The 26,349-nt window shown below is 40.9% G+C and overlaps 1 protein-coding gene across 16 annotated transcripts in view; it reads left to right on the top strand.

Moving 5' to 3' along the window:
* CELF2 (CUGBP Elav-like family member 2) overlaps window positions 1-26,349 on the top strand; it is a 499,219-nt gene that overhangs the window by 465,480 nt on the left and 7,390 nt on the right. For 6 of the 16 annotated variants that reach the window (XM_088468733.1, XM_088468735.1, XM_088468738.1 and 3 more), the window contains 3 exons: window positions 13,468-13,599; window positions 17,664-17,861; window positions 21,661-21,828. In XM_088468733.1, coding sequence (XP_088324859.1) covers window positions 13,468-13,599; window positions 17,664-17,861; window positions 21,661-21,828 — 498 coding nt within the window. The remainder of the gene's footprint in view (window positions 1-13,467; window positions 13,600-17,663; window positions 17,862-21,660; window positions 21,829-26,349) is intronic. The other 10 variants (XM_088468734.1, XM_088468740.1, XM_088468743.1 and 7 more) reach the window with 6 other exon arrangements.

Genomic DNA, 26,349 nt, shown 5'->3' on the forward strand with positions numbered 1-26,349 from the left:
CATACCTACTGCCGCCGCGCGCGCAGTCCCACGTGTAGCGCATCACGGAAGTGACAAACACTTCCTGTCGCATGGCTCTGACATCACGCTGCGTGTCAGGCGGTTGCTATGCAACCAGCGACTGCTAGTCTCAGACGCGATCCTGACACACGATACCAAACATAGGATCCCGGCGTGTTGCTAAGGACAAAAATAGCCACTAGTCAAATGAAGACGGCTTACATATAGCCAACATGGCCAATCTACAGAGTGCCTGTCAGATATGTAATCGTGCAACATCGTATCGCTCATAGGTATACCAGAATAATATGCCTAACACCACGGCTCGTTGCTATGCAACCCCGGGATGCCAATCCTAAATGTGCAACAGACACACATCCGGTCAGTCAGCGCGTCCAATACGTTATGTCCAGGTGCGTTGCTAGGCGCCAGAAAACTAGCGCCACCGACTACATAGCAACCACCAAATTAATAAACATCACGCATTGAACATAGTGCCACTGTCTGTACCTAATAGTCAACACAGTATTAAACATTGTTTAGATTCCAACTGTATTACTCGCAAATAATGGCACACATAAATATAATCATAGCTAATATAGGACATATGCTATAGATAAGGGCCCGTAATACATAATGACATACCAGTACAAAAACACATTAAAAAACAAACAAATATGATGACCAACTTTTAGTACACAAAAACTTATCTCAAAAACATAGTCATTGGATTGGACTCGTTTAAACCACGAGGGGTAAGAGTTAGGATTGGCATCCCGGGGTTGCATAGCAACGAGCCGTGGTGTTAGGCATATTATTCTGGTATGCCTATGAGCGATACGATGTTGCACGATTACATATCTGACAGGCACTCTGTAGATTGGCCATGTTGGCTATATGGAAGCCGTCTTCATTTGACTAGTGGCTATTTTTGTGCATAGCAACACGCCGGGATCCTATGTTTGGTATCGTGTGACAGGATCGCGTCTGAGACTAGCAGTCGCTGGTTGCATAGCAACCGCCTGACATGCAGCATGATGTCAGAGCCATGCGACAGGAAGTGTCTGTCACTTCCGTGATGCGCTACACATGGGACTGCGCGCGCGGCGGCAGTAGGTATGGTATAAATAGGGGCTTGTATGTTTATTTTATGTTATGATGTCACGGGTGATATACGTGTGTTGGTGACACTATTGGCTATTAAGTACAAGTGATGATATTCTTGACAAAGGTCCTCCGGGATCAAAACGTCGACAAAGACTAAAGTTATTCACCCATGTGAGATATGGAATAAAAAGAATTCGTTGGCTATTGGTGAGTGCCCTCTGTTCTTGTTACGTACAGGACTTCCTCTGGATATATATATATATATATATATATATATATGTAGTCATAATTACAATGTTGATACCACAAAGTGGATAGTTACGATGACGATATTGTACATGCCAAGTATGTTGACATTATGGCCATGTCAACATCCATAATATATATATACATCATTCTTGTCTCTGGGTCTTGACAAAGGGCCTTGTATGGCCCGAAACGTTGACACATGCAATTGGGATGTTATGTGTGTGAATAAACTTTCTACTATGTTTGCATAAAGAAGACTGGTGAGTGATCTCTCTATGCTTTAATATATAGAGAGAGAGCGAGAAAGAGAGAGAGAGAGAGAGAGAGAGAGAGAGAGAGAGAGAGAGAGAGAGAGAGAGAGAAATATTAGTATTTAGACGGGTACAGGGGTGATAGTAAGGGCATTGTTGAGATTTGTTAATGTTATATAGGAGTTGTAGTTTTTGACAAAGAACTTAAATATATTGGGAGTATTTTCATTTCTATTCTATTAAATTATGTTCTGGGTTTCTTGACTTACTGTTTACATAAGAATTTGGGTTTTTATTGAGAGGATAGAAACTGCCTCAGCTGTTTGTTTCTTTTAACTATATTCTATCTGTGAGAGGATACAGGGGGCATTTACTGTAATGTGTGCTTTGATCAGTGGCTGACGTAATGTTATAGGTTGGAACAAATTATTTGTAGTTTTGACCAAAAAATTTAAAAAAAGTTTGTGGGCTTATTATTTCTATTTGACACAGTTTTGTTTTGGTATATGTATAGTTGTGTATATGTGCTTTCCTGCTTTCCATGTTTTCATGAGCTAAATGAGACCTGTTACCCAGGTGGTTTCTTGGCAAAAATCTGTGACGTGCTGCAGCCTGGAGGAGGAGCAGGGGTGGGGCCAGGTGCAGTGATGTGGGTATGTGTAATGTGGCTGAGGTAAATTTGATAGAGGAAGATAAGAATGAAGCTGGGAAGCAATTGAGAAGATAAAACTGTCTGAATGAAAATATAGTGGAGATGTGTAGCTAGAGTCAGCCAGTAGAAATGTATTTATTTTCTAGTGTATGAAAAATATATCATATGCTATCATACTCAGATGGATTGGAGAAAACAGTGCCACGAGTATTGAGAGCAGCATGTGCAGAGTAAACACTATAAAAAACCCTGGAAACTGGAGTTCTTATAATAATATATTGTTCACTCCTAAGAAAGAAATACCATATATTCTTGTAAAGGTATTGGCCAGCTAAGTCCTTTATCTGGTTACATTTTTCAATCTTAACCTTGAAAGCAGTGTATTATTAGTGTATTTATACCGATATATTTTAAACAACTATTTATTACACACTAACCCTATAACAACTGTTAAACAAAATGAACAGTTAAATAGGAAGCACAATAGATCTTTTTAACATTCACATCCTCTATTTCCACTTCACTTTGTTCTTTTCAATTTTTTTTTTTTACTTCAGTTATAAGATAATATTTTCCTCTTGGTATCTGAAAGAGAAGCCCTTGGGCAATGCTTTTTACAGCACTCATTCCCATTAACCTATTTTGTTCTAATGATACCTTTGCTAGCTCTTACCAATTTCATCATGTTTTTTCCTTATATCATCGTCTCTTTCTCTCTCTTTTTTTTTTTTTTTTTTACTTTGCCCTTGTTTTTTTTCCCCTGTCAGTTCAAACATCTTACTTTTTTTTCCTATTTTTTTTTATTGTGCCTGTGTTAATATGTCAGATGTGTTCCAAAAGACTGCAATTTAATCCTATTGATCCAGGAGGTGTTTACAGCTGTAATAGGTAAACACAGTTTACACCGCATTCTGTAGACATTTCCTCACTTTGTGTCTGAATCTCAAGTACAAACTACTTTTTCACTCCTTGATCCTTATTAAAGTTTGTGCAAAAAACAGAATGTAGACATGTATGTAGAACATGATTGATTCTTAATTTGTTGCCTAGGAATTAGTCCTGTAAATGGTATACAGGAGGTAGTTATACAGATGCAGTAGTAAAGTAATTTAAAGTGTTGCCATTATAATTTTAAACATAATTGTAAAGCATCACCCTTACACTATCAGTTCCAATCTCTCCTTAAATATGTTAAAGTATAAAAATTGCTTAATTTTGTAAGGAAACTAGAAATACAATTTTAATAGTTATGATTAATTACGAACGACCATGTGAACAGCTGGATGGCTGATCATCAACATGCTGTCATAGTGATGGGTATTTTTATGTAGAGTCCTGGAGCTGTAGTACCCCATTGTTAATCTGGCCCAGGGTCACCATATTTCTAAGCAGTCCAGGTGGCTGATGACGTGATTGGTAATCTCGTCATGTATAGCGGGGTGGTGTCATAATGATCTAGTCGTGTCACTCCCCCCCCCACACACCACCCACCTGTGCCACACCATCTGCTGTGCTGATCTGGCTGCCCCATCCCGGTTTAGGTGTCTGCCTGTTCGATAGGGCTAATCTCTTGAACCGCTGAGCGGATTTTGATGGGGTTTCACCATTCTATACAGAATTGGTCCTGGAAGGTTTAGGTATATGAATTATTCATCTGTGGCAAATGTGAGCCAAGCAGTGACAATTTTAGTAAAGCAAAGTCACAGAAAAAAATATTGCCCAGGCTGCTGTATAGAAGCTGGCCAAGGTGTTGAAACAGCAATAGACAGTGAGAGCCAATCAGAGATAGCAATGTGCAGCAACCTAGAGTGGGGAGGGAGTCAGGGACTGAGCAGAGTCACATCTGAGGCAGACAGAGAGTGAGAGGCAGCCTCCAATGAAAACATGAAAATGCCCTAATGCAGACACAGTCGCCAGGAAGGAACCAGGGGAGGCATAGCTATTAGGAATTAAAAAAAAAACAACTATTGGAACACCATCAAATGATTTCCATTCGATGGTGGCAAACATCAAACCACCACCATCAAATTGTAAAAACACAACAATCGAAACAAAAAATTTTTGTTGGTTAGTAACCATCGGATTCCGATGTCCATCCCTAAGTTGAACCTGCAGGCAAACTTTGGCCACCACTCCTCCATCATAAAGTGCTCCCTCTCCAGCGTGATGTTCCCACTCAGCCACATGCCCATGGTGAACAGGAGGTACTCCCATTGAAGTCAGTGCTATTTTTAACAACGAAGAAGCTCAACAGGAAGCCCAGGAAATACAGGATACATTGTACAAAGAGGACATTGCTCATCGCCATATTTGGCAGCTGGGAAGGCTGCAGAAATATGTACAGGTGTCCCAGCCCAGGGACACCTGTGCATAATGCTAATAATGCATACAGTAGCTGCAATACAAATATTTATCCATGATCCTTCTGCCCTTCCTAGCACATCCCAGTGGCCAGGCCCCAGCCAGCTGCAGGACAAAAGCAGGGGAGATTGTGGTGAAGCTGGTGAGATGCAGGGGGCTGGATTGAGAAGCAGGGGGTTGTGGTGAGATGCAGAGGCCTGTGGTGAGATGCAGGGGGCTGTGGTTAAAACCAGTAGCAGGAGTGAGAAGCAGGGGCCTGTGGTGAGGTGCAAGGGGCTGTGGTGAAATATAGGGTGCTTTGGTGAAATGCAAGGGGCAGTTGTGAGAAGCAAGAGGCTGTTGTGAGATGCAGGGGGTAGGAGAAAGAAGCAGGAGGCTGTGCTGAGATGTAGAGGACTATGGTGACATTATGTGTAGATAGATAGATAGATAGATAGATAGATAGATAGACAGAAGCCTGGGAGGGGGTGGTGGCACTCCAATCTAATCAATTTAGTACAAGCAGTCAGAGGACCTAAGTCATAATTATTATTGTCAATAAAGACTGAAATGTTGAATTATGACTTAGGTCCCCTGACTGCTTGTACTAAATTGATTAGATTGGAGTGCCGCCGCCCCCTCCCAGGCTTCTGGATTGCATGCTGTAATTGCGGAGGGTACCCTGTATTGATGAATTTGGATCGTGATGTCAGATACTTGGTGTCAACAGCAGGAGAACTGCCTCAAAGAAGAAGGGAGGGACCACCTCCTCTCCTAAAGCCATACTGCCTCCACCACCCTTTTTCGTTACGGCTGGTGGTTGGCAGCCTACTATAATGAGTCTGATTCATTATTAGGACCTGAGTGGCCTGTTGATAATGCTGCTAGTTGAAGGTCTATTTATTTTCGCAGACCCCAGTGCATGCAATGCTCCGGCTGCACCGCCACTAGTTCCGCCACTGTACTTAATTGCCTTTTAAGGAGAAATAAGTAATATTACATTGAATAGTGAAAGCAATTAGATATTTTCTGGAAATAAAGTTGTTATCCAGTACCTGCAGCTTATGTTCAATTGTGACTGGCACGTTTGTATGTAAATTATTTAAAGCACATACTGTAAATGTAGGAGATAGTCTTATCTGAAAACACAACAAAGGTGTTGCTTCAAATAGGCGGTGTCAGTTAGGATATTAAAACCAGGTACTGTATATACTGTATGAATATTTTCTTCAGTAATCAGCAATAATACTTTGTTTGGCTATTTCTATTATGTACCATATTTCCATGCAGGCGTGTTCTACAGATGGAATACAGCACTTGACAAATAACATTGATTTAACAGTAACATGATAATGTTATTCTGCTTGACCTGAGACATTACAAAAACAAAACGTCATTACTTTTTTATTGCACCAGCATTATTAACAGAGACGTTGGTTAAATTGCCATGAATAAATATTGAGATCCTTAGTGGCCACGCTTTTTATAAGGTACACAGACATGGCCTACTGTGACAATATTGAAAGAAGCTAGGAGGAGAAGCAATTCAAAGTAGGCAAATTTCAATACAGTTATTTACGTATTAGCTGCTGTCTTGGGAGCTACTGAAGAAATGCAATTTAAAAGTTCTGCCATTGCCCAATCCGAGTCTGTCAGTAGGACAAGAGGCACAATAAATTTCAAATAAAGACATGCAGAGATAAGCTGCTACTGCATTGTCATTACAGTGCACAACTGACAAACCCAGAAGCCACTGTGACTACACTGACATATGTAGGTTACTCAGTGTTAGACAACACCACAGCTGTATCAGCATGGGCATAAATAGGTTTTTTTATGCTTCACATCAGATTAGTTCTTTATTTTACATATCCTTTATTTTATCCCTCTTATTCTTGTGGAATGATAATAATGATGTATTTGCCATTCTATTCACTGTAACTGGGGGCTTATTTTAACAGAATTTTTTGCTGCTTATTTAGATTATTGACACCCAATTCAATGTCCTGTATTTATTTTGCCACAAACTATTTGGCATGGAGTATATTATTGTTATCCTTTGTTTATGGTACCAAAAGCAGGGCCGGATTATAGGCAGGCTGGCAGGGGCTGTCGCCCCGGGTCCTACACAAATACTACCTAAACACCAGAGTCAGTAGTGCACGCAGGGGGGGTTGAATGGTTTTAATGGAGCCGTCACCCGCGGTCTGTGATTAAGCCTCGCCCCTCATTGCATTGGGCTCTGCCCCCTCTTCAAAGACTCACGAATCGTGGCAGTGACCTGGTCCAACTTCTGCCACCAGGAGATGTATACAGGCTAGTAATGTACATGTTTATATCTCTCTCTCTCTATATATATATATATATATATATATAATACACACACAGTAGTTTAAAGGACTTGGCATATATTAGGTCACCTCAATCTCCGTCTTCACCTCCCCCCCTTGTCCTTGGCTCCATCCCGTCTCTGGAAATCCCTTCCTACAAATCCTGCATTTGCCCCTGCGGGTACAGCATTTAGCTGTCTCCTCTGCGGTCCTGCTCGGCAGCCCAGCTGATCCCTTCCCTCAGCTCAGTGGCCGCCGAGGAACTTCAGTACAGTCACAGTCTCGTGAGATTTTGACGTCAAATGTCGCGAGACTGTGACTGGTCAGACCAGAGCACCACTTCATTATATTTGCTTAGAAACATAAGGTACTGAAATATCAAGTTCAAATTTATCATTTTATTGATAGGGGCCCCCACACTTTTGTTGCCCAGATGCCTCAACAGACCTATATACTGCCCTGGCCACAAGGGGTTCGCAGTGCCTTACAAATGATCAGAACGATAGAATAGTGACTTGCAGTACAAAACAATGTAGGACAAGGACATGGTTTATAAAACATTGCTGCATTTGTGATCATAACACTCAAATAAGCAGCTGAGTGGCAGAAACCAAGGGTTAGGTGCCATGGTAGGGAGTATGCAGTAGATGATAGTAAAAGTAGGGAAAGGAGAAGCACATGAGGGAAGAGGGCCCTGCTTGTGAGAGCTTACATTCTAAAGGGAACGGGCAAGAACAGATGTGGTAGACAATGAGGAAAGAGCATGGAGCAGTGGGTTAGGATGAGAGCTGGATGCCACAGATTGGAGGCCATTTTCCACTATCCTTGTATCAATGTGCTATTATAGCATGTGCTTCTTTCAGTAGGTAGAGATGCAGGTGGATTTACTAATAACATTGGTGGGATACAGTGCATGAAGGTAAGATGAATATGCACAGGATACTGAGTATATGTCAAGTTTTACCCATTCAGGGGGAGGTGTCGGATAGTGCATTGCAAACAAGCCCCATGTCTTCTATATACAGAATTAGTAAGGAAAGTGAATTCCTTTTATTTGTCAATTTTAACTAGTTACTATAATCTGACCACTGCATATAAATGAATGACTTACGTCAAACATATACTTCTATATAATTTTTATTGCTTTGTTGGTTTCATAATATTAGTGACAGAGTATGAGTATGACATAAGAATCTTTTTGTTGTGCAAAATATGCATTACTGTCCTGCGCATGGGCACAAAAAGTTCTTACACTTCGTGTTTGTGTGCACACTTGGACATTTTTTTTTATTTGCAATTACATCCCCATGCTTATATAAAGACAGAACGGTGCTACAGTGGCAAAGCCAGCTTTTGACAGGAAGGGGAGCAAAGATGTAACAATAGGCACCCCAGATATCAACATCTAAATGCATTATCTGCATCTCAATTACATAAATAATTACCAATGCCATTACATTACTACCCACGCACACACATGCACTGCGGAAACAGCATGAAGCAATAAAGCCAGATCACCATATAGTAAACACAGACTTCAGTGACCGCCATACAATGCATACAGCATAATTAACATAAACATTGTACAGACGTATCCTCATACACTAGGCTCATTACGCCTAAGTGAGCTGCGCTGAGTGGTATAGCATATTCTCTGTTTCACATTTCATCTGTTTCACACAGTGGCGTAACTAGGGCAGGGCAAGCGGGGTGCGTGCCCTGGGCACCGTGGGACCGGCGGCATTGGGGGGGGCGCCGCCGGCCATGTTACCGGCCCGCCCTAGTTAGCCAATGTAGCGCCGACCGCAGTGAGTGCTTTCAGCGCTACACATTTACACAGGACCGGCACTAGGCTTCCAGCGACGGTCCTGTGCTGCACAACTAAGCCCCTTTCCTCCCCCTGAGCGCTTGCCCATAATAGCGCCAGGAGGAGGGTGGGAGGCGGGCTCAGACTGTGCATAACACACACATCACCGCCAGCACTGGCGGTGATGTGTGTGTTAATCAGCAGCCAATGAGAGTCTATCTGACTCTCATTGGCTGTTGCTGCTGCACATACATCACTGCCGAGCGGCAGCGATGTGTGTGTGAATCAGCAGCCAATGAGAGTCAGATAGACTCTCATTGACTGCTGCGCGCCCACTGCAAGAGCCAGGCTTCCGTCCGGCTCCTGCAGTGGTAATGGGAGAAACGTCATGATGTCATGACGTCTCTCATATAATGCAGAGCTGGCTGTCCCGGGAGGATGGACGTGCGGACGGCGGAGGGAGCAGGAGCGTGGATACAGGTAAGTATTTTTTTTTTGTTTCATTTTAGTGTGTATTTCGGGGGGCGCTCTATTACAAAGAAGGGGACTACTACTGGGGGCACTACTGGGGGGGATACTACTGTGGGCACTGCTTCAGGTGGGGGGAATCCAGTACTGGGGACTACTACTGGGTGGGTGTAACTACGGGGGGCACTGCTTCGGGGGGGGGTGACCACTACTGGGGACAATGACAGGGGGGATACTACTGGGGCACTGCCTCGGGGGGGACCACTACTGGGGGGATACTACTGGGGGGGATACTACTGAGGGCACTGCTTCAGGGGGGGACCACTACTGGGGAGGATACTACTGTGGGCACTTCATCGTGGGGGACCACTACTGGGGACTACCACTGGGGGGGGGATACTACTGTGGGCACTACTGTGGGCACTGCCTCGGGGGGGCCACTACTGGGGGGATACTACTGAGGGCACTGCTTCAGGGGGGACCACTACTGGGGGGGATACTACTGTGGGCACTTCATCGTGGGGGACCACTACTGGGGACTACCACTGGGGGGGATACTACTGTGGGCACTGCATTGTGGGGGACCACTACTTGGGACTACTACAGGGGGTGCTGCATCAAGGGGGACTCCTACTGGGGGAAATATATAAAGGGCACTGTATAGGAGGGACTACTACTGGGGCACTCCTGGGGGCACTATATAAGGGGCTCACTACTGGGGGCACTGCACAGGGGGGTCCACTACAGGGGGCACTGAAAAGGGAGAACCACTACAGGGGGCACTGCATAAGGGGGACAACTACTGGGGGCACTGTATAAGGGGCACTGTATATGGGGGATCACTACTGGGGGCCTGCATATGAGGGATCACTACTGGGGGCGCTGTATAAGGGGAACTAATGGGGGGCTGCATAAGGGGGACCACTACAGGGGGCACTGTGTAAGGGGCACTGCATATGGGGACCACTACTGGGGGCCTGTATAAGGGGAACTAATTGGGGCCTGCATAAGGGGGACCACTACTAGGGGCACTGCATAGGGGGGACTGTATAAGGGGCACTGCATTAAGGTGCAAATGGAAAGAAATGTTCCCAGTGACAAGAAAGGGGTGTGTGTCATGTTGACACGCCCCATTTTTCAGTGGCCACGCCCATTTTTCACCGCGCGCATCTGCGGCGCGCGCACATAGGGGGGGTCTCCATTTTCAAATTTGCCCTGGGCTCCAAATACCCTAGCTCCAAATTGGTGTAAAAACCATAGCACTTTGTATAGAGATGCAGACTCCATCGCACACAGTGGTGTGCACATACAAGTATACAAGTGGTGCATACCAAATGAATCAATGCAGTCTCGTAGAGCAGTTTGTTTGCATCCTGTTGCGTCTAGGATGCACATCTGAGTAAAAGATGCAAAAAACATTCAGCGCAAGCCAAGTAGCAGGGGAGCTGGCGTGCCAAGATTGGCTGTTTGGCGTGACTGCAGAAATAGTACATGAGAACACGTCTCTATTATTTATATGCATTGTTTTTTATGGTGAAAGAAAAAGAGAGTATATATTGCACACTCAAGAAGTGTTTTATTTGAAAACCCTCCCTTAGTATGCCATATACAGATGAATCTTCTTGCATCTTTGCTTCTTTTGCGGCAAATCACGCCACACATGGGATTGCATGGTGCTAACACAGCGTGCGGCATGGCATAGCGCTAATCACATGGCGCGATGCGTGCACACATTTGTAGCGCGATCGGCAAAGATGTAAGAGGACACATCTGTATACTCTCTTTTTCTTTCTCCATGAAAATTAAATAAAATATATTTCTTTATCAATTGAGCAATATTAAACACAAAGGGAAAGGAGTTTTAGGTAAGTGCATCATACATTAAGGAAAATGAATTACCCACTGTGCAGGACAATCCAAAACTCTTTCTGAATTATATGCATTGCGTTAGAAACGAATATGACCAGAACATTAGATTTTAATTAACATTTTTGAATGACAACATTTAAAGATGAATAAGGACAATTAATTGCAAAATGTAACAAGGAGAAAATATATATATATATATATATATTTTATTTTTATTTTTTTATAAACTGACATCCCATATTTTTCACTTGTAAGATACATGGAAAAGCCTCTGAGCTCGAAACGCTCATAACTACCTATTATTTCATAAACGTAGTATGTTATTGGCGCCGCTGTTAGACCGGATTGTGTTGTGCATATTGATAGACCGGCAAAAGAGGTAGAAGTAGAGAGGGGGAAGGAGCTGTTTAAAACTTCGGGACCTGTGCCTGTGTAATCTGGAAGCGTGCTCTGACAGGCAGCTTACAGCCACCACTGCCCATATAACTGAATGATGACAAGGGCAATGGCTGACAGGCCCCTTGTGCACCCTTAATCTGGCTATGCCTGATGGAGGCTGTTTATAACTTATAAAATAAGGAGTGGTCGCTCCCACTGCAACCACCTGAATATACAACTGCAGTGCAAATGTAGCCTGAGTACAGGTGTGTTCACGCAAATGCGACTTGGCCAGACAACAACTAGGATACATATGTGCCTGCCAGGAGGCATATCATTTGTGGGTGCTTTACCCCTGGTGCAAAATATGCATTGATTATGAAGGCCAGCAGCTGCTTCTGATTGGCTGAGTCTGTCTTGATCCCTCCCACTAATACAATGTAAATGATTAGTGTGGCTAATGGTCTATTCACATTATTTGTTTGATATTTGCATTTAGTTCATGGAAAGGAGGCAGATTTGAATTTGATTTTTGTTATTTTAGGGGGGAGCATAATATTTTACTCTATTTGCATGTTTTTTAGAGATGTGCGGGTTCGGTTTTACTCGGAAATGTTCGGATCTCAAAAACTGCATTTTACTGGCTATCAGCTATCACGTGTTTTGAATAGCCAATAAAATAAATATATACTAATCCGAACTTGCAATAATTTTGGCGAAAAGAACCGAGTAAATCCGAGTAAAACCGAACCCGCACAAATGCAATTTGAAGATCTGATGAATATGATACTTCATTAAAATACTATATTGTGAACAAATTTGGTGACATAGCATTTACCAATAACACTGTCAAGCTGCAACCAACTACAAATGTTTTTTATCTTAGTTTCATGTTACAGTTTTCTTGTGATGTATGAATGATTAGGAGAGCTCTGAATGCTTCAAAAATTGCTTTTTATGGACACATTTTCCATCTGTACTTTTGATGAAAAATGTGTCCAACTCTACTCAGGGGCGGATTTAGGTGTCAGGACACCTCTAGGCATAACAGTAATTGCCGTCCCCCTCTGCCCAATTTTATAATTTCATTGTTTGGTTATAAGCCATCATTTAATGTTTGGCAATTTAATATAATAATAAAAAACCATGAACTATGATATATATTTTTTTATTTAATTGTGTATACATATTTACTAAGTAAGACAACTTATAGGGGCAAGTCCACGCATGTCCTATCCGTCTACACTCCACTCATGTGCCTAATAGGAAATTCACCACTGACTCCAGCACCACAGCTTACTTAAAATTTCCTCCACAAATCAAATTATATTATTAAAATGGAAGTCAGACTGCCAACTATAACAGTCATATTAAATATTTTGGTTAACATTTTGCCGTTTTAAAAAACAAGTTTAACTTGCCCAACTATGAAAAGACCCAGGAGCAAGGGAAAAAAATTCTACTTAGGAAGTAGATAGGGGTAGCTCTATTAATGTCTTCCTTTTATGATGCTTGAAGGGCAAGACAATGATAAGAACTGGAAGATGAAACAAGTGCCAAGGTCTAGCTTCATATTCTCAGTGAACGGTACCTCTGGCTTCATGCTGCCAGAAGGGAGCTGTGCTTTATTATGATATTACATTTTTCTGCTGTGCAAGCACCTCTCTTTCACACATTCTCATTTCAGTTTGTTCAAATGTTTAACAGGTTTGAGTCCATGTACAATATGTTTTGTACAATGAATCCTGGCCAGGATTAGATACTTTTGACTGTTCACAGTTTAACACATTCCTGGCTGGAATATATTGTACAGAACACCTTACTGAATGGTTCCGCCTAGCTTTCTTTTTTAGATATGATGAACACTAGCACTTGTCATATAATAACAGGTGCCATCAATTATGATATAGTAAATTAACAAGTTACACCAGTGGAACCTTTTATTTTTTTTGCTTCCCCAGTGATCTATGGTTCCTCAATGATTTTAACGTTTTGTCTTTTAATGTGTTTTTACAGTGGCTGGATCAACTGCTAACTCCTCTGCTGGAGCTGCCATGAATTCGTTGACTTCTCTAGGCACTCTACAGGGACTGGCTGGGGCCACCGTGGGATTGAACAATATTAATGCACTAGCAGGTACCGTAAACAGTGAGTATTTAGTGCTGTGGTGGATGGCATTTTCCATTGGATTTTGTGTGATTATTTTATTATATTGTCTACATGCAAGAATGAAATATTAACACAATAATTTACAATGTATTTGTCATTCCCGCTAACATGTGAAATGCCTAGCATTACTGAGGGAAAGTAGTAGGAAAAACATTCTAAGTCTTGCTTAGTGTGGGCATTACATACTTGTCAAACACCCATATTAATTTGAGTGTGGTATAAAAGATTGACAATGTGTAGGTCGACACCAGATGGTTGACATGTAATAGGTCAACATGGGCAAAATGTCAACAGGTACAAATGGTCGAAGGACAAAAGGTCTACAAGTTCAAATGGTCAACACTTTTTTTTGTCATTTAACCCTTATCCTAACCCTCCCCCTTGTGTCTAACCCCCCCTTGTGCCTAACCCTAACCCTCCTCCAAGTGCCTAACCTTCACCCTAACCTTAAAAATGTTGATAAACCATAAAGAATGTGTTGACCATTTTTGTGTTAATTATTTTTGTCGACCTTTTGTCCCTGTCGACCTTCTGCACTGTCTACGATTTGTCAGCCGACCTTATATTCCATGTTGACTATCTGGTGTCATCCTATTGACTATTGACCATTACACTGTTGATCTTCTATCTGGATACCATTAATTCAAAATCATTTGAAACATGACTTTTCCCAAGTTCAGTTATTTCAATTATGCATATCTTATTTACCCCCATTGCACCTGGAGTGCAATGGGGGTAAATATTTTCCAGTTTGCTCTCTGTTAGTTTCTGCATCCACTGTACATCATGTGATTTGACTACTATGTACACTATATGGAGTTGCCAGGACATGGTCCCTATCAGGGATGGACTGGAGCTAAAATATTACCCTGGCATTATATGTGTGATCATGCCTATGATACACACACATTTAAAAGAAAGGTGGTCATGCGTCATAGGTGTGGCCTTGCATTACACCCCGTCTAAACATGCCAGCTGACCAGAGCACCTGAAGGCAGAGCTGCTTGGTCAGGCCTCTAGACAGCCAGATCGGCCCATCAGGCCATTGGCTTTTCTGGCATTCGTCAAAATTGCCAGTCCAGCCGTGGTCTGTATACAGGAAGCAAGACCTTGCAAAACAAGGTAAGCCTGTCAGTTTGCTCTGTTATCAGCCCTTACACTGTAGCTCATTTAATCCTTCTTAATATGCCAACATGTAATTTTGAAAATTAGACACATTTTGACTGTGACTTAATAGCTCTATCAGAGCCAAAAGCACTCCCACTGACCTCACTTGTGATGTCAGTGGGGCCAGCCCGGGACGGTAGGCGTTCCCATGGGAACGCCTCCGTCTGGCCAGCCACGCCCACCAAAGGGGGTGTGCTGTCACTCACCATCGACAGCACGCCCCCTTTGTAGCGAGACCCATAGCGACGGCCTGCCCGTCGCTATCCGGGTCTCGCGCATGCGCACGCTCAGCGCTCGCGAGCGGGTCTGAATCAGACCCAGATTTCATAGGACACAGCTCATGTATTTGGATGATTTTTGTTTAGCTGGGAACATTTTTGCATTAACTTGCTGCATAACATAAATCATTTTTACCATTTTATGGATTTGGGAATTTTAAATGTATACACTTTGAATTTGAATGACAATGGGATGGTTTTACACCTCTGGAGGTAGTATTACCCTGGGCTGTGTTCATTGTCTAATGCACAAGTTCTCAAACTCGGTCCTCAGGACCCCAAACAGTGCATGTTTTGCAGGTCTCCTCACAGAATTACTAGTGAAATAGTCAGCTGCACCTGTAGATCTTTTAAAATGTGTCAGTGAGTAATGAATACACCTGTGCACCTGCTGGGTGACCTGCAAAAAGCGAATCCATATGCAGTTTTTAACACAGCTCTCATATATGAATGGATTATCTATTTGCTAACTTAAATATTACAACAAGGGAATCTTTTATAAAGGGTGTTATTAGCAAAAAAAAAAAAGAAATATTGATGCTGCTGATTCTTTAGACAATGCATGATATACATGTACACACAAAATGAAACACTAAAGCTGGCCACACACTAGAACAACTTACATCCAACCAGCCAACTTGTTGATTGGTTGGAATGAAAATCTGGTAACGTATGGGAGTAACTGATGATCAGCAATTTGCTCCTAAATGCCCGAAAACAGATGAAAATGGTAATTCAAACTAGTTTGTTAAATGTTTGATCTAAACTATTTGTTCAAACAACAGTTTTGGTCCATTTTCCAGTGTTTGGGAGCAAATTGCTGATTGTATTCCTTACCAGATTTTCATTCCAACCAATCTACTGGTTGGCTGGTTGGACAGATAATCTTTAGATGTGTGGCCAGCTTTAGACTTTAAAGTAAAACATTACAAAATAAATTACAATGTAACTGTTGTCCACTTTAAAGGATTTCACATTTATTTAAAAGATAGTTACATGAATCGTTTGAATGATGCACTCAATAATTTAGTGTATTAGAAGCAAGTGGTGGCTCCTACCTGTTACCTCCAGGGAAGTCTGGGTTCTGTGCTGATCTGTTCAGCCAGCATGTGCGCATGCAAAGGGACGCGATGCCGCACATGCGCACAAATTGACAAGCAGCCCAGGCTTCTTGGGACTGCATCAGCTGTAGCTGGCATTATAGCAGGGAAGGGGTTTCTCATTGAAAGCACTCTCTCTGCTAAAACACCTCCCCGTGGGACTATTTATCCACCTGTGATTAGCAGAGAGTGCTTCCAATGGGAAGCCAGGCGTCACTGCGTCTGGTGACACCCGGTGCGTACTCTGTATACCCTCCGCACACCGGAGGCACGGCCAGCAAAAATAGGCGTGGTCTAAATAAAGGGGGCATGGCCTCACTGGGGATCCTAATAACATCACCGGAGACTGGGCAGTCTGCACAGTCGGCTCCTCTTCTATGATAGGAGCTGGGTGCTGCAGGAGAATGTCACACTGCAGCACCCAGCTCCTGTCACTGCAGAGGAGCCAGTATTTTAGTTTCACTCCCCCTGAGGGTGACACCCATGTGCGGTCCGCACCCCCCTCATAATGCCACTGGCCACTGCTAGACAGTCCCTGCAGGCGATGGATTTTACTGCAGGAGCTGCAATCCTGCATCCCCTAGGTAAAAGCCACCACAGATCAGAAGGCCACACTATTGTAAGACAGTAAACCATTTGAACAAGAAACAAATAGGTATACCTGCAAATCAGTTTCTTATTACTTGGATCTTGTAATGTGCTTGTAATACTCAGCACTCTTTCGGGTATTACACCACAGTAACAACATTTTTACAAAGTGGATTTCACTTTTAACTATGACTAATAATTTAGTAAATAAATGTTGTTGTTGTTGTTTTTTTAATATATGCAACTGTATAATAAATAATCTTCCCTACATCTATTATGGGATGACTCAAGCTGGGTACACACCGAACAGATATATCTGCAGATCGAGTGATCTGCAGATATATTTGCAGATGATGGTCATTCATACACAGTGAACGGCCATCATCTGCTTTTGGCCGCGGGTCCCGCTGCCCAGGGGCGTATCCCCCTCCCCGCAGCCTCTTTTGCATGTGTACGGGTGGTCAGCAGACCGCCCGTAACATACTTCCCGGTGGACAGTGTGCCCGGTGGACAGATATATCTGTGAACGGCGTCATTCATAGACATATTGCTGGCACACAATGGCCGATGGGCACCCAATATATTGGCTGATCAATTGATTGGCCAATATATCTGTCAGTGTGTACCCAAGCATTGTTCTATTTCAAAGCTTAATTATTGCATGCTCTTTGTTGCAGAAAGAAATGTAGAATGCCGTAAAGCTGTACTGCCTGTTGTCAGAAATGTGCATGTTTTTAAATATTTAAACCCACCATTGTTGAAAGTGCTGTTGTATCAGTTTCTACTTGTTGGAGTGGTCACATTATTGCATGCAGTGCAGTCATATTGGTGTATAAAATGGTCAATATTATTAGAAAGCACTAATGAACAAGTGCAATTTTTTTTCTCTATTGTTGGGTTTTTTGTAAAGTTGCTCAAATGCTCTCAGGTATGGCTGCTCTGAATGGAGGACTCGGCGCCACAGGCTTGACGAATGGTACGGCCGGTACAATGGATGCCCTCACCCAGGCCTACTCAGGAATTCAGCAGTATGCCGCCGCGGCACTGCCAACACTTTATAGTCAGAGTTTGCTACAACAGCAGAGTGCTGCAGGCAGTCAGAAGGAAGGTAAGAGTTTATAAAGAATTTAGCATTGCAAATGGGTTTATCTAAAGTATTGCTTAAAATAATGCAGCATAAGGGGAGGTTTGATTGATGGGTTCTGAGATTATTGAATTCTCTTTAGATTTATTTTCAATCCACATTCCTGAGAAAGATGACACTGTCATATTATGAGCCTACGCAATAAGAAGTTATGGTACACTATGATAAGCTGCTCAGTCCACTCTGTTGAATGGACCATATTTGAAAATGAGATTATTATGCCCAATATTTTTCACAGCCTTCACTCTAGGCCTGAACACAGCAATTTATCAAAATGTAACATGTGAGAAATAAACACATTAAACAAGATCACATTTAGACTAGGAACCTCATCCTGTACTGTTATCCCTTGTGAGGTCACTTGAGATAAGTAGCATGTGGAGTTTTCACCATACCTGTCATTTTTAAATTAGTGATATGACAATCATTAACACATTAGAGACCGCACGATTTGTTCAACTCCCCAGCTTCCTTTCATGTTTTACTACACATCTCTCAAAACTGGTTATGTAACGTGACCAGACTATATTTCAACATTTTACTGATGTTTTGCCATTGCATAGATGTATTTTACTCATTTACTTCTGCAGATTCAATAAGAGCTGTCATTATTTCTCACAGCTCTCTAATTCAGGAAAAGACCTTTGAATCTATTCCTTAAAGTGTTTATATTACACATATAGTTACATCTCACATTGTCGCTGTTTTGGGAATTATTCCCTACATATGCAAGTGAGAATATAACCTGATCATTGCAAATCCCAATAAACATCTTTCACAATTTCATTGCAACTAGAACGAAAAGCAATTGCATGTTCTAAGGCTTTATACCAACCAGCACTTTTCTACCAATGCCTCCATGGTTTCTTTCATGGTTGTACAGTGCATACAGGCACTTGTGGTGGTTATGATGCCTTGAGGGTCTGTACATAAGGGAACTATAGGGTTGTCACCCCTGTATTTAGAAGTAGCCTACATGTCTGTTCGAATTATCTATTTATTTTATGTGCTGTTGCTATAACAGTAGAATGCTACATATTTGGGCAGTGTTCTTAATATGGAAATCTGACAAAAAGAAAAAAAGATATTTAGTGTATAGTTCATGTATTCACACCGTTCATTCAAACGGCTTTTTTAGTCAATAACAACTTTATATGTATTTGTGCAAATGTACAGCATGCTAGTAAATTGGACACTATATGAAGAAAGACATTACCAATAGCAGGTTCTAGTGAACATATTTTCAATAAATACAGATTCCCTAGATGTGATAATGCAGACCATATGGAGTTGAAAGCTCTCTTAAGATAAATCATATGAAATTACATATTTATTATATGCCATACTATTGTCTCCAACCCATGTTGATTGCTTCATTTTGTATTGGCTTTTGTTAGCAAATTGTATTTTTTTCACCGTTATTCTTACTTTATATTAACCTCCATCCTTTTTTTTAATATATTTTACACTATAATTTACACAAATCATTTTTATTTCATATTTTGTCTGCAGGACTAGATATCTTGTGTCATATTTCCCTTACATATACTGTTTCTTGTTCTTCAATTAATCCTAATATAGGTTGTGCCTTGTGGTATAAAATATTCAAATTCCTGCAATACTGGCTTCATTCATTTCTCCCCATACTTGATACGTGGCTCACTGGCCTGTAGTTATCTGATTATATCATGCCTCCACTTATGTATAGAGAGACTAAATCTGCAAGTCGACAGTCATCTGGAATTACATCTGTCAATAGTGACTGCTTGCACAGCTCTGGAAGTGGTGCTATAAGCACACCTTTAAGCTACTTTAATATCCTGGAATCTATACCATCTGATCCCATGAACTCATCAGCTTTCACTACTGAAAGCAGCATTCAGACTTTCCATCCAGTAAATAAAATGTATTTGTTTACTTTCTGTTTACCATATTTCCCAGTGAGAAAATTAACTGGAATGTTGACTATAGTATTCTTCATCTTTTTGTGGCATCCCAAATAACAGACTTTAGATCTTGAAAATACCACTTGGCATTTTTGAATGCACAAAATTATTTTTGATGTTCTCCTGGAAACTGATTACAATATAATAAAGTGCTTAAATCAATATGTTAGTATGTTTGCCCAACATTTGAGAGAGACTGCAAATTACACTAGTACATTGTTTTTTTTCTGTAATTTTGTACATTATATGTTATACTTTTTTTTTTACCCCTTTCCATTCATACAAAAAATAATGTTATTATTTATTATACAGCTTGATTATTTAATGAGAACAGCAGGGTGTGTCAGTGAGCAGACTATGCACAAATGTGTGTTATCCAGGAAACGGTGTAATGTAATCATATATAAAAGTTGTGTTATATTTAAAACTTATAAAAGTGAGAAAATATTTGTAATGTGCTTATTTAGCGTTTCCACTAAATATTGTTACATTGGACCTTGTTCTAAAAGTGGGAAACACCCTAAAATGTTTGTCATGGATTACTGCATATTTGCACTGTTCCATTTTGTGTGTATATTTATGGTATATTTTAGGCTTCTAAATTGTCAAGTTGACGTAGTGTACTATTTTGAACGTTAGTGCTCTGTATTGTAAGGTGTGTTTACATAGAGAACATTGTAGGGCAGAGTAGCTTTTATTTGACACTAGTGTCTGATCGGGATAGGGTAAAGAAATAATATAATTCTATTGTTTTGATCTTTTTCTGTATATCGTAAAAGATACGGTAAAGGCGTAATTGGGAACAGATGCATAACCGTACATTCATACAATTCACAGGAGCAATATCAGTTGCAGGGCTCTAAAGGCTGGTGCAAACATATACCCATGATGAGCACTGTCTCCAGCACTAGCTGCCCGCTGCTGATGGTGGATTCACCTCTAAAAGTGACAGTTGGTTATTCACTGCTCACACATATATTATATGATATTGTGAGTGTATTTTAGCAATTTGTTTAGTTATATTTACACAGAGAGAAATAGTTTTACCTGCTTTATTTGAGATTTTTTTTATTTATTTTATACAAACTTAATAATTTTGCATTCGCAAATATATTTTATATCTGATGTGTACGCTACTGATGAAAACCTATACACATCTTGCCATAATTTTGCATATGTGTTCAACTTCATTTTTTGATGCAAATGGGTTCAATCTCAGCCTTTATGTAAAAGGATAATTTTTTCATACATAAATGTCCACGGCTGTTGGGAGTTACAGATAGGGCACTTTTAATCTAAAGTAATTTCTTGGACAATTCCAGATGGTATGCAGTTTGCTTGTGACAATCAAAATGTCGGCAAGCATTAGGGTGACCACAGAAGGCAGGCGCTGTGATGCCGGCAAGTGTGAAAAGCTTGAAAGAATAACATTATGTTTACACTTGTACTGCTAGCTTGTGTGAAATGTTTTAAATAGCATTTCGCACTTGCCAACGTCCCTGCCTATAGGGGTCCACGTACTGCTTATCGAATTCTGATTGTCAACAAGCTGTATGTATCCCTTCCAATTGGCTATTTCTGGTACCATATGTTACCATGTCTGCCCCATCGTACTGCCCTATTGTGTCACAATCAATCATTGCCTTCTAGGTCAAACTAACATCCATATTTTTACTTTTTACATTTTCTTTTTGTATTTTATCTTTATTGTACTACACTTACTGTATTTATTGATGTAATATATTTATGTAATTATTTTGATGTGTATATACATTTAAAAGATGTGTGAAAAGAGATTCTAACTATAGTGAAGTCAGGCCTCCTTTTTTCTTCCTCTCAAGGTCCAGAAGGTGCAAATCTCTTTATTTATCATCTACCCCAAGAGTTTGGTGACCAGGACATCTTGCAGATGTTTATGCCTTTTGGAAATGTTATCTCTGCTAAAGTCTTCATTGACAAACAGACCAATCTGAGCAAGTGCTTTGGTACGTAAAATGGTATTAATTGTTGTATCATAATCACACACAAATAAATTACACTTTGTATCAAGATGCTGTCATTTGTTGTGACATAGCCTAGTGTACAAAATAAATGAGGGAGTTCAATTTTTCGTGCGCACGCTCCTGAGCAGGATAAAAGGTAGGAAAAATCTTTATTTTAAGGTAAAAATGATGGAACACAGTGCAGAACCTCTGATATACCCCTCCCAATGAATAATCATGCACTTGGAGATGTTTAAATACCATAATTTGGCCAATAAAGACCTGTTGGTTTTCTCTAAAAAGCTCCATAATGGGTTAAATTATGTGGGACAGATATGTGGAGGTGTAAATGATGTGGGGACAGGTATGTGGAGGTATAAATTATATAGGACAGGTATTTGGAGGTGCAAATTATATAGGACCGGTATGTGGAGGTGTAAATTATGTGGGACAGGTGTGTTGAGGTATAAATGATATGGGACAGGTATGTGGAGGTGTAAATGATGTGGGACAGGTATGTTGCAGTGTAAATGATGTGGGACAGATATGTTGAGGTGTAAATTGTGTGTGACAGGTATGTGGAGGTGTAAATTTTGTGGCACAGATATGTGGAGGTGTAAATTATGTGGGACATATATGTGGAGGTGTAAATTATTTCGGACAGGTATGAGGAGTGTGGATTAACAGATAGACAGTAAAAAATTAGACAATGTGTAGATAGACACCAGATGTTAGACAGTCAATAGGTCGACTGGGACAAAAGGGCGACAGGTATAAAAGGTTGCCGCACTAAAGATCGATATGTAAAAAGGTTGTCATGTACAAATCGTCGAGAGGGTCAAAGAGGTCAACAAAAATGGTCAACACATTTTTTTTTATTTTTTAGCTTTAATCTTCACCCTAACCCTCCCCTTGGTACCTAACCCTAACCCTCTCTCCTGGTGCCTAACCCTAACCGTTGAGGTAGCTGCCTGACCCTAACCATCCTTTATAGTGCCTAACCCTCCAGTAAGAGCATAACCCTAACCCTCCCTCCTGGTGCCTATCCCTAACCGTCGGGTTAAGTGCCTAACCCTAACCCTCCAGTAAGTGCCTAATCCTAAACCTAACCCTAAAAAAATTAAATAAATCGACCATTTTCATGCCAGCCATTTTCATGTAAACCTTTTGACCTTGTCAGCCAGTTGTTCCTGTCAACCTTCTTACATGCCGACCTTTAGTTTGTCGACCTTTAGTCCCAGTCGACCTATTGACTGTGTAACATCTGGTGTCTATCTAGAATTGTCAACCTTTTTACTGTCTATCTATAGTCCGGCACCCGGTTTGAGGAGGTGTGAATGATGTGTGACATATATGCGGAGGTGTACATGATGTGGGACAGGTATGTGGAGATGTAAATGATGTGGGACATATGTGGAGGTGTACATGATGTGGTACAGGTATGTTGCGGTATATTGATGGCAGAGAGGTATTAGAACTTACAGATGAGAGGTAAGTGTTTAATCCAACTTTTTAAAAAACTTGTATAAAAACTAGTATGAAAAACTACTAAACATATATTTTTCTGAACCCCAAAATGCTTGAAAGACTATAATTTGATGAAAAACACTTGCTTGCTATCAATTTTCAACCATTAGTAAAAGTTGCAATAATCAGCCATTTGACACCCTTTAGAAACCTCCAGTACTTTTCTTATAGCCCCTATCAGCCTTCTATATTGTCCTGCTCTCACAGTTGTCACTTTTTTGGGGTCCAGGATGGTTCCCCACTTTTTCATGCTCTTCTCCTGAATCGTATTTTGTAGTAAAGACACATACTCTCACAGCGACTTTCACAAATTGCCATTTTCTAATTGAATCTGCATTTTCCTGGTGCGTGCATTTGTGCGATGTATGTGAGTTTCATGAAACAAACTTGCTTTTGCAAACTCGCTCCTGATTGATTTGACCCCATGATGTAAATGTTCTTCACTGGAATTTTTGGACTACTGTAAGCGTTTTTTTTGCTTGTTTGTTTTTTTTCCAAAGTAAAGTATTGTTATTTTTTACAGTAACTAATACAAAACCACTTTCATGTTTGTCATTGTGCATCTAATTTGACTATGGGGCTATACTAGAGATAAAATTAAAAGAAATTAGGGATTTTTGCCAACATTATAAATAAAAGTCTATCCATTCCTGTGCTGTTTAAGTTTAATATTGCAACTCAAACTTTTTGCCATGATACCATGAAGTTATTTGAAGTTAGTTCAAATTAAAATGCAAGTTTCTCTATATAGAACAAACAATCAAATCTTTAGCCTAATAAAAGTGATATTTCATAAAGAGAAATAATGCACATTCATAATAGACCAGCTGGAGCTGTATGTACCACACTCCATATTGCAGAAGGCTCCATACAACTGCAGCTTATGAAAGAATATCATGGTTGAGTTTGGCAACTTCATATAATAGATTGAACAAAGATTAAGCTATGACTTTGGGGCATATTTATCACAATCCGCATTATTAATGCAGATGTGATAAATATTTTTTGCGTATATTCGCAAAGTGAAAATTTATATTTTTGCGGAAATGTACTAATAAATCTCTAGCCAGGAGATGTGGCAAAGTGCTGGAAGCAGCGTGATAGTATAATATCATTACTCCTGGTTCAGGTTCCCGGTATATGCACGGCTGTCAGTGCATGAATCATCGCGGGGCTCCCACTTCATAAAAAATTGCAACTTAGTAGCCCATACGTATAAACTCCATCTGGAGACAGCATTATCCTATATGGGCCAATGTCCAGAATGCTTTGCATTCCAGAGCTTAGTAAATCTGACAGCTTTGCAGCCCCAAAAAAACATATGGGGACTGTGGCTGCTGTCAAAAATGGATGGACTGTAACATATTGGAGATATCTTCTGTGGTCCCTACATGGTACATCTCTGGGATGCTTAAAATTTACGGGTATCCCCCGAAAATGGCCCATTGATAATTTGGTCGCTGTATGGGGTAAGGGAATAATGCAGATGATCAGTGCATGTTAACAATTTCAATGGGCTAAAGCAGGCTTCACAAACAAGCAAACTCACAAAAACAAGACACAGTAACAGCAACAACAGTAATTAGGGGGAATGCTAAAATTCAAAAGTAAAATAATGTTTAACAAGTAAGTTTCCTACACCGTATAGGGCTTATTTAATGGTATTCTCACATACTGTACATTTGGATCCATACTAATCTCTTCAGTCAAGATATACTGACCTCCAGCACCTGCAGTGAGTTTGTCTGTCATTCAAGCATTAGGACGATAATACTAGGTTACCTTTTTTTATTTTATACTGTTTAAAATGAACGATGCACAGACACAATGGTTCACAAAAGAAAATGAATACAAGCTGACAAGTAAATGTAACTAGTAAATGAAACAAAATTACTTTTGGTGTAGGGAAATGCCATTACTACACTATCTGCTTGTCAGTGCAAGAATACCTAATTGTCTTACCGAGTAGCTTTGTCCCTATTTTTTCTGCTGTTGACTTGGTCACATGCTTCATTGTGACTAAACGCTTTTGTCTTCTGATGAACTGAGGAAAGTCTTGACTCAGCACTTGTAAATTTTGGTTGAAGTCTATGTAAATAGGCAGCTTAGAATGAGGTTATTCTATCTCTCTTAAAGGGACTAATGGTTTGATTTTAATTTTGCATATGTGCGACATTTCCCTCTATAACTACCATGTTAGTTAAAAACTTCTATTTGAAATATTGTTGATAATTCATTGTTTTCAAATATGAAACATACAGTAATAATGTTAAAAAGAGAGTTGTTAATGTTAAAAGTACACGTTGCTCACTTTCCACCTTTAATTTTGAATGCTTTTGATGTAACCGATGTCCTGCGGCTAATTGCTATGATCTGTTAAGTACAATATATAAGAATAGAAATGCGGACTGGCTAAGCTCTATAGGTGTTTCTTGCTGTTTGTATTTGTTTAATTCTGGGTACACACTTAACGAGGTGTACCCAGCACAATGTCGTTCTTGGCGGGTCCCAGCAATGGCAAGTGCATACACACTTGCTGGTGCCGGCAGCGGGGGCCATGCTGCATTCGGCAGCTGTTGATGTCGCTGACGACACCCGGGAGTGAGCTTCGTCAGTGCCATAGCCGTACACACTGTCCGATATGGACGATATGTTGTCTGATATGGCAGATCAGATGACATATAGGGGGGAATTCAATTCAATGCTCTATTGAATAGCGACGGGAGGGGCTCCCGAAGCTATTCAATACACCACGCTGTTTGGGCGCGCTAAGGATTTCTTCTCGCACCCCCCTGGGGATGCAAAGAGAAATCCGACCAAAGTGCCGGGTGCATAGCGCGGCGCTAACAGCCGCGGGCCCGGCACTTTGGTCAGAGAATGGCGGTTACCGCGCCTTAACACCCTTGTTAAGGCGTGATGACCCCGATAACAGGCATTCTCTGACCACACAGCGCACTGAATTAACTAGCTCCGGGAGCTCGCTCCCGGCGCTATTCA

This window comes from Taudactylus pleione, unplaced genomic scaffold, assembly GCF_031769625.1.
Source record: "Taudactylus pleione unplaced genomic scaffold, aTauple2 ptg000086l, whole genome shotgun sequence".
NCBI lineage: Eukaryota > Metazoa > Chordata > Amphibia > Anura > Myobatrachidae > Taudactylus > Taudactylus pleione.